General features: G+C 47.9%; 1 protein-coding gene across 1 annotated transcript; it reads left to right on the top strand.

The window, feature by feature from the left end:
- The first annotated feature begins 230 nt into the window (after positions 1–230).
- Positions 231–4196, top strand: LOC110321053 (protein S100-A15A). The gene is made up of 4 exons (XM_021197148.2): positions 231–284; positions 430–474; positions 1550–1769; positions 3739–4196. The coding sequence occupies exons 1-4, from the start codon at positions 274–276 to the stop codon at positions 3913–3915; spliced, it is 453 nt and encodes a 150-aa protein (XP_021052807.2). The 5' UTR covers positions 231–273; the 3' UTR covers positions 3916–4196.
- Positions 4197–8907: the final 4711 nt, after the last annotated feature.

Consider the following 8907-nt stretch of genomic DNA (forward strand, 5'->3'; position numbering starts at 1 on the left):
TAGAGGGCCTGACATGCTGCAAATACTCCTGAAATATTTGTTGATTGAGTGGATGAATGTGATTCATTACTGTGGACTTCGGAGGTTCACTAATTGAGGGAGGGTGTCCAAGGAAGCTGTTTTTAAGGATGTCCCTGGGGCTAGGAGGTGGGGTGGGATGGTGAGCTCTGATTGGAGGCAGTGGATGTATAATGAAACCTTTGTGATTCTTAGGTTTTTCAGGTCCTGGAGGTGGGTCCCTGAAGCCAGGAGTATGACGATGTCATCCCAGGAATGCAGTTAAGGTTTGGTCCTGCTGTAGAAGAACCTGGGGAAAGCCACACACTGGCTGTCATAAATGGGTGGGCAGGGAATGGGCAGGATGTCTAGCATGGTAGAAGTCCCCCTCCTCAGAAGTCTGCCTTTTGTCTGATTTCCTGGACCATACAGAGGCCAAGCTGTGGATGCTGAGCAGCCCCGCACCAAGAGCAACAGGTCAGTGTCTCCTCTGACAGTCTGGGGGTGGTGCGGGCTGTGCTGGGTATGTGCAGCTCTTAGAGAGCAGAGACCCTCAGCTTGTCTGTTGTGGAGAACACGCAGAGTATGAACAAGTGCTCCAACAACAGAACTGTGGCCCCCAAGTGGTTTAAAATCCCAGAGGACAAGTGTGTCTTTGGGCTTGTCCACAAATACAAGGATTTGAGGCCAATTCTATGTGTAGCAGCTGTGTAAATGTGGTGAATTCCCCGGCATCTTTGGATTTCATTTTCCCTCCAGGAGAATAGGGTCATGATGCTCAACTCCTCAGGGCCCTGTGTGGATTAAATGGATGATGTTTGAGATACTTTGCCTATCATCTACCTGGTTCAGAAGAAGCGGGATACAAGGCTGATATGATTGTTGTTTGCACAGGGTTTAGGGAAGGCTGGTACTTCCTATCACCTCTATGGAGTGAGGGGCCATGGGCATCAGATGGACAGTACATAGAGTTGTGAGAGGGCCCCAGGATAGGGCTCACAAGAGCATAGTCTTATGCTGGGGGTGGGGGGAGCGGGTTGTCAACTCCTAGAGAAGATAACATGTCAGATAGTGGTGGGGAACAAGGTGTCAACGGCTGTGCTGTCTGTCTGTATATTCCAGTGAGAAAACGTACGAACAGCACAATGCCCAGTCTGATTCTTCTGCACAGTATAATCATCTTAATGTTCTGCTGGTCCCATCAAGTAGTTTACTACTGTAGGGGAAGGGATCTTGCCTCTTCGAGGATTTCAACATCTTCATCATACACAACCAAAACAATGCCTTGCTTCAAACCATCTTTAGTTTGTTCAGATCTTGACTATAGCAATGAGGAGACCAGGAGGTCCTCAGTTCCAGTGAAGGGACTCACTCTTAGTTCAGGCAGGAAAGCTTGTTGAGGGCAGAGCCATTGATCCAAATTCACACAGGACCAGCAGGGGTCTGAGGAGGCCTCTTTCTGATGCAGCACAGGGAAGTGGGCAGGGGGGCAGATGTCTCCAGGAGGAAGAATCCCTCCTGTTAGCAGATCAGTCTGTCTTCCTCCTTACAGACTCTCTGCTGTCCCAGAGCCTCCTCCTCTACTCTGCAGATCTGCCTGTATCCTGCAGGGTCCATCAGTCATGCCTGACACACCAGTGGAGGACTCCCTCTTCCAAATCATACACTGCTTCCATCACTATGCTGCCCGGGAAGGGGACAAGGAGACCCTGTCCCTGGAGGAGTTGAAAGCCCTGCTCTTGGATAGCGTGCCTCGCTTCATGGACACCTTGGTATGTAGGGTCTGGGGCTGGAGTGGGTGATGAGAGAAGCGAAGTGCCCAGAGAGTGCTGTGTGTGGGATTGGGAGTGAGCAGTGAGGTGGTTAGGAGGGAGGAACTGATGACTCCCAAGAGAATCTCCTGTCCCTGCAAGGAGGATGGAGGAGGGAGGGCATGCAGAGGGTGGGTTTGCTTTATTTCCTGTCCTTCCCTCTGAAGTCACCAGCTTAGTTTCACTCCAGTACCATGAAGAGCTAAGTAATCTCTGAGACTACAGCCTGACACCACCCACACCTTTGGATTCTTCTGCCACCTTTGTCCTGTGAGCATGACAGGCTCAGAGTTGTTCTCTGTTCACAAGACACTTTAGTCAGTGACATTGCCACAAACTCAGACTCTCTCTGTAAGTCCTCAGCACAGAAGTCCCTTCACCAGCATGTCTGCCATGAGTCTAGAGTAGGTAATTTAGGCTGGGGAGGCTGCCCTAATCTGGTGGTCATGGGAAATATGACCTCTTCCCCTTCCCATGCCTAGGGCTTCTTTGAGTCAGATAGAGCCAGCTCCAGATCCTGCCTGGGTTTATAGAGCCTGCCCATCCAGTCTGTGATTACTTCTAATCCTCAGCCATTGTGCTTTTTGGGGACTGCAGCTCTGAAGGAAAGGGAGGATGCTGTCTTCTGAAGTCTGTGATGTCCCAGCTTCTCTGGCCTGATGGCTAGAGGAAGCGAGAGTCTGCTCATTTCTGTAAAATATCTCCTTCACTTACTTCCAGGCTTTGAGAAAGAGCATAAAGACAGCCTCATTCTTTCTGCAATGCTGCTCTGAGGGCTTAGAAGATAGCCAGGATAGGAGTTCCTCCCTAACTGTTTTAAGGAAATATTTCCCTTCTGGGAAGAACTCCTTGGGACTGCCTTGGATTGCCCAGACCTGCGATCATAGAACCCATAGTATTGCCTTTGCTGAAGGGATCTTGGGGACAGACACAAGGGCATCACTGGTAGACTTGGTGAGGATGAGTGTTGATAAGGGAGCTGAGGAGATGTAGAAAGGCTTGTACTCTGGATGTGATGGGGTTATAGGATGGTGGGACTGCCCTGTCTGAAGCTACTTACAATGTGTTACCTTCCTTCCCTCAAACGCTTCCCAGATGCTCCATTCTGTGCGTGAGCACGCCCACACATACCAGGAAAATCTTGCTGAAATCTGCTTTTCCTGTCCCTCCCTCATTTTCTACCATGTCCTCCATCTCCACCTGTCTCATATCTTCTTGTGAACAAGAACCCCGGCTGTCCTCACACCCCTCTCCCATCTCCAACAGTCCTTTCCATTGCCATTCGGATCTTCAGTCCCATGGTTCTCTGCTTGGATCTTCTGGGCAGCTTCTGTGGCCATTTCTCTGCCCTAGTCCATTTCTGCATACGATAGATGAACCAGGCAGTGTTTCTAGGTAGGTAGCATAGCATGCAGATATCTGCCCGACTTGGAGACGGTCCTGCTGGAGAAGTGTGTATGCATGGGAACAGGTAGACTTTCCCCTTAAGGAGCTCTCAGTATGGAGAAAGAAGATAGTGCCTTGCCTTCAGAAAGCCTGTACAAGCATCTCTTGTGGACAGCTTACAGTGCGTCTGGGAAGACAGCACAGACACTGACTGTGAAGTGGTTCTGGGGACTCCAGGCTGCTGAGTTCAATTCAGGAATTACTTACAGTTCTCTTTTGAAAGGACTATTTTTTTTTTTTTTTTTGGTTTCTGTGCCCATGCCACTCTAGGCCCAGTGACCCAAGGTGTCCATTAACACCAGTGCCTTTTCAGCCTGACTTTGTAGTATGTGGTGATCTTGTCATTGATACTCAGTGTGAGAACTTGTTTTCCATGAAGCGGGACCATGCTGCTGTAATCCCCTTCAGCCCCAGCAGGGGGAGTCTGGAGGACTGGTGTACTGGATGCACAGTGTGAGTTGATGATCCTCTCTGTGTTTGGCAGGGCCGCAGGCAGCCATACTACATCACAGAGCTGTTTCGGGCTGCTGACAAAAACAAGGACAACCAGATCTGCTTCGATGAGTTCCTGTACATCTTGGGCAAGCTGGTGAAGGACTATCATCTCCAGTTCCACCGGCAGTTGTGTGCACACTACTGTACCCAACACAGCCTCTACTAGAGGGAGGACAGGCAGTCTCTCATCACCAGAACCTCTCCCTGAGACATAGCCTGACCATGAACAGTGTACAGAACTCAGCAATGTATTTCTTCTTAAGTGTGCACACATGCGTACAAACAATATCACAAATATTTCGGGGAAGTACTCAGGTCATGGTTCTGGGTTCAGTAAAAGAAGTTTAGTTTTTATTATCAGGAACATCGTTTTGGGCAGAAGACATGGCTCCTGTCTTCAGTGATACCTCGCTTGATGGGGGATACTGGCCTTGAATCTAAGGTGCCCTTATCTGATGCATGGGACCCAGCCTTGTTAACAGAAATCTTATCTGAGGTGTGAGATGGCCAGCTGTCTGATCTCAGTCTATAAGGAAGGGGCTCTTCTCTGGGCCAGGGTCCCCTCTGAGAAGGAAGTAAGACCTACCAATGATGCCACTGACTGATCATTCACTGCACATGTGGGGTAGGGGGAGGGAGCAACATGGATAATGGCACCTAGAAGGAGTCCTTTTGTGAGTCTGCACACACAGGAGATTGGTAGGACAGGAGATACCCAGGACCAGGAAGGGGAGGAGGAAGTGTTTCAAGAAGGTATAATGGCACCAGAGACCCAGATGGTATGGCTGGAACAGCAGAGAGCACTCTGGAAATAAATGTCCAAGGGGGAACATGCGACCTTCATTTACTCAGGAGGACACTGAGATTTGGATTTTATCCTTGAAAGTGGTGTAGTGGAATTTGGGTATCATGGAGGATAGATAATGTGGGGAGAGATGGGAGACTCACTAAGGGGTTCCTGTCCATTCTGAACAGGTTCAGTGTGGACAAGTCAGTAGCTGTACATAGGGACAGAAGAAAGGGAGGAGACAGGAGAGAAATGTAAACATCAAAGTCTTAGTCCTCAAGGATAGATTTCTTTTGGGGGAGGGGTCCAGAGTGAGACCCCGGTATCTGCTGCTGCTGATCCTGGAGAAGATGATGCTGGTTGTTGACCTGGACGTGACCCATGTCACCATGGGAGCCAGTGTGCTGGGGAGCACTGTTCACTGGCTTTTGTGTATTCTGAGTCAGAGAGGCAAGGCAAGTGCTTGCAAAGCCAGCAACCTAGGCCAACCAAGCAGCAGATACCTGCCATGGGAAGAGTGATGAACAGAAGCTGGGAGTTGTCAACCACAGAAGGCTTCTTGGAGGAAAGAGTGGCTGGGTGTGGTGGTTACTTGTATAACATGGCAATGTCTGGTATTTCTCATGATTCTGAGCTATTCATGACTCCATGGCCCAGTCCTGTGGTCCCTGCCCTCCTGACTGGTCCCTGTGGCTGCCTGGCTGTGTCATTTTTCCTTTTCTTCCTGGAACCTAGAGATGAGGGAAGACTCTTGAAGGAAGTGTTTCTTTGGGCACTGTTAGTGTCCTACTTGGTGGCCCATCTTTTCTGAAGACTCTGGGCAGAAGTTTGTATCCCTTTCCCCTCAAAGTCAATCCCCATAAAGGGCACACCTCCATCTTTATGCAACTGGCCTACTGTCCTCACACAATTGGTTCAGCAGGTTTTTGAGGAAGGAAATCAGGAAGGGGACCCATGGTACTGAAATCTAGTGACTTAGACCCATGCCCCTCTTATGACACCTCTTGATGACTTCTTGTTCATTATTAAAGAGCCAGTATTCAGGGTTACTCAATTGCTCTCCCTCAGGGTCCAGGCAGGTCCTTCTGGTTACACTGACACATGGTGGTGGGTCGCACTGACCTTTCAAGGTAACAGAAGCCCTGGCAGCCTGAGCACTTGGCACCCACCCAACACTTCCTGATGATTTCCCCACCAGTGTTGCTTCCTCTGCCTGAGTTTCCTCAGAGTTGGCTGTTGAGACAGCCTGAGGTCTTAGCCTTTTCCTGTAAACACAGCCCTGCCACTCTCATCCTAGATTGCTCCACAGTGTCAGGTAATTACAAATTTGGCCTTTCCTCTAGCATGCTCATTTATTTCTTGTTACTGAACTTGGAGGTCATCACCAGTGTCTTAAGTCAGGTCTAGCCTCCTATCCCCAGTAAGTTAATTAAAAGAGCAAAATTACAAGTGGGAATCAGAGAAAGATCTATTCAAGTGGCAACGTTGGGAAGAAGGACAAAGAAACCCAATGAACTCTCCAAGTTTTTAAAGTAAGATGGAAATTTACACGGAGGGCCAAGGATATGTATGTCTAAGCAGTCCTAGTCAAGGTGTGGTCCTGCACATCACTGATCCTGTAAGGTAGTCGGACAAGTTGTTAGAATGGTGGGAAATCTTTTTTTTTTTTCCTAGAGACAGGTCCCCCTCTGGCTGGTGCCTTTCACTTCTCCCACCATGACATCTTTGGGGGACTTCCCATTTCTTTGGAGTCCATTGTTTCAATAGTCTGATAGTCAGATTGAGAGCCACAAAACGTTTCTTTAGAATGTCTTCGTTTCTGCCGAGCCAGTTATGTTCTCGGCACACACATGTGGCAGCTGCTGTCAGACAACCCTGCTGCCCACTTAGAGGGAATGCTATCTGGTGGTGATGGTTCATGGACCCACGCACCCCTCATTCTACCACGGATGCTGGCAGGAAGCCCTCACTCATAACCACCTTTAAGTTCAATGAGCCTGAGGAGAGATGTTGAGAAGCACATGTCCCTCAGTTTCCTTATGGTTTACACAGGGAAGATTTTACTTGTAAAGTTCACTCTACTAGACTTCCAAGAGTATCAAAAGAGTCAGCAGATGTAAACACACTTTGAAAAGAGATGTGTTGCTTTGGGGTAAGGTGATGTATGCATAATCAAATAAAACCATGCCTGGTGGAGAGTAAACTACGGGCTGATTATTGGTTGGAAACTTGTGCTATAGCATTGAGTTCTATTTTGTTATCTTTTATCATGGTGGATGCATACCATTCCCTCTTACAAAAGAGACTTTTTAGACAGTGGATAAGGGCTTGTGAGGAATAGAGGAAAGAGGATTAGCTATATTGTTGGGGAGATGGATGGAGGGCAGGATGGAGAAAGTAGATGCTACCTTAGCTGGTAGTTAAAATAAGAAAGTTGTCAGGACAGAGGCATTCCAGGCTATGGAGGAAATAGATGCTGTCACATCCCATCTTAAGGCACTTCTATCCCAGTGTCTCACTGAGGGCCTCTGTGTAATGGGGTCTGTAATGCACGTGCCTCATAGGATTGAGAGTTAAGAGGGTTTATGTAAGTAAAGCATTGGGGAAGTCCTCACAATGGTACACACAACACACACCCAGTAATTGTCAGTTATTAGCCTCTATTATTCACTGCTATTACAGTTGTTGCTGGTGCCTTTGTGCATGTCAGACACCATGCTGACTCGTGGTCAGCTAACAATGTCTCGAGTGGGACAAGCAGAAGGCCCCTCCTTGGTCTTTCTGGAAGAACAGGCTGAGGAACCTGGGCTCCTGCATCTATAACACTACTAAGAAATGACCAAGGAGTCACGTGGAGGAAATATGACCAAATCATTAGATTTAAGCCACACAGCCCCCTTTCCTGTATTACTTCCTGAAGCACCTGATGAGCTTGAAGTGACACTGGACTAGGTGCAGGGACTTGTTTCATTAATTTGGATATTAACAGTCTGACTCTGGAGGGCTCAGTATCCAGTCACAGGATCAATCACAGATAAAGACACACTCATGGCAACCCTACCCTCAGCTCTCTTCCATTTCTAGGAATACTTTGTATGGTTTACTGTGTCTGTGATCTCTCTCTCTCTCTCTCTCTCTCTCTCTCTCTCTCTCTCTCTCTCTCTCAGGGTTTTTGAAACAGCATCTCATTATGTCATTATGCAGCTCAGGCTTACCTTGATCTCATGGCAACCCTTCTGTTTCAACCTTCCTGAATGTTGGAATTAGACACATTCACTACCATGACACGCTATTCTCTCTCTCTCTCTCTCTCTCTCTCTCTCTCTCTCTCTCTCTCTCTCTCTCTCTCTCTCTCTCTCTCTCTCTCAGCTTTGTAATGAAGTATGTTTGTACCCGAGGGCCTATGAGCTCCCTAGCCCTGGGATTTTGATCATGGTTAATATATTAGACATTAATTTTTTTCCTGTGGCACAGACTTCAAAATCCAGTCAGAAAGTGATTAGTTACCCAATAATAGTAGTGCCCAGAGAAACCTCTTTTTACAGTGAGTAGCAGCTAATGGAGAGATGCATAGCTGGCCAAAGTACTGAAAATAAGTGATGGAGTACTAGTTATTATCAGCCTCCACTCCTTTCTAGGCTCAGGCAACGCTAGAGAAGACAGACAGAAAGAAAGAATTAGAGCATGCAGGTTAATTGTATGTAAACTTGTCCAAGCTAGAGTCATTTTGGAAGAGGGAGCCTCAGTTGGGAGAATACTGAGTAGCCTATGGGAAAACTTGAGACCACTTTCTTGATTGATGATTGATGTGGGAGGGCCCAGCTCACTGGGTGCCACCCCTGAGCAGGTGGTCCTGAGCGTTACAAGAAAGCAGGCTGAACAAGCCATTGGGAGCAAGCCAGTAAACAGAACTTCTCCATGTTGTCTGCTTCAGTTCCTGCCTCCAGGTTCTTGCTTCGAGTTCCAGCCCTCATGTCCCCGAATGATGGACAACAAGTTGTCAGATGATATAAACCCTTTCCTTCCCAAGTTGCTTTTGTTCATGGTGTCTTATCATAGTAGTAGAAGCACAAACTGAGTCATGGATAGTGAGGAGCAGTGCTAGGAAATACTATCTTCTGGACGCAACATGCATATCACATTAATAAACTTGTATAAGCTGTGGTCATCTCCACAAGAGCCACACAAGAGCAAGCCAGCTGAAATCCCTGAACTGATAGGGGGGTTGCTTTCCAGCTGTCCCGAGCTAAGATCTCGCCAGTAAGAACACACTCAGACAACCGGATTCTTCTGTGGCAAAGCTTTATTGCTTCATCGTGAGGAAGACCCCGAGCCCCAGAAATGGTGCAGCTTATATATGTCTTAATGTGG

The sequence above is a fragment of the Mus pahari genome, chromosome 4 (assembly GCF_900095145.1).
Source record: "Mus pahari chromosome 4, PAHARI_EIJ_v1.1, whole genome shotgun sequence".
NCBI lineage: Eukaryota > Metazoa > Chordata > Mammalia > Rodentia > Muridae > Mus > Mus pahari.

Coding starts and splice junctions, on each gene's coding strand:
- LOC110321053 (XM_021197148.2), top strand. Junction 475..1,549: donor CCCCGCACCAAGAGCAACAG/GTCAGTGTCTCC, acceptor TCCTCCTTACAG/ACTCTCTGCTGTCCCAGAGC. Junction 1,770..3,738: donor CTCGCTTCATGGACACCTTG/GTATGTAGGGTC, acceptor TGTGTTTGGCAG/GGCCGCAGGCAGCCATACTA.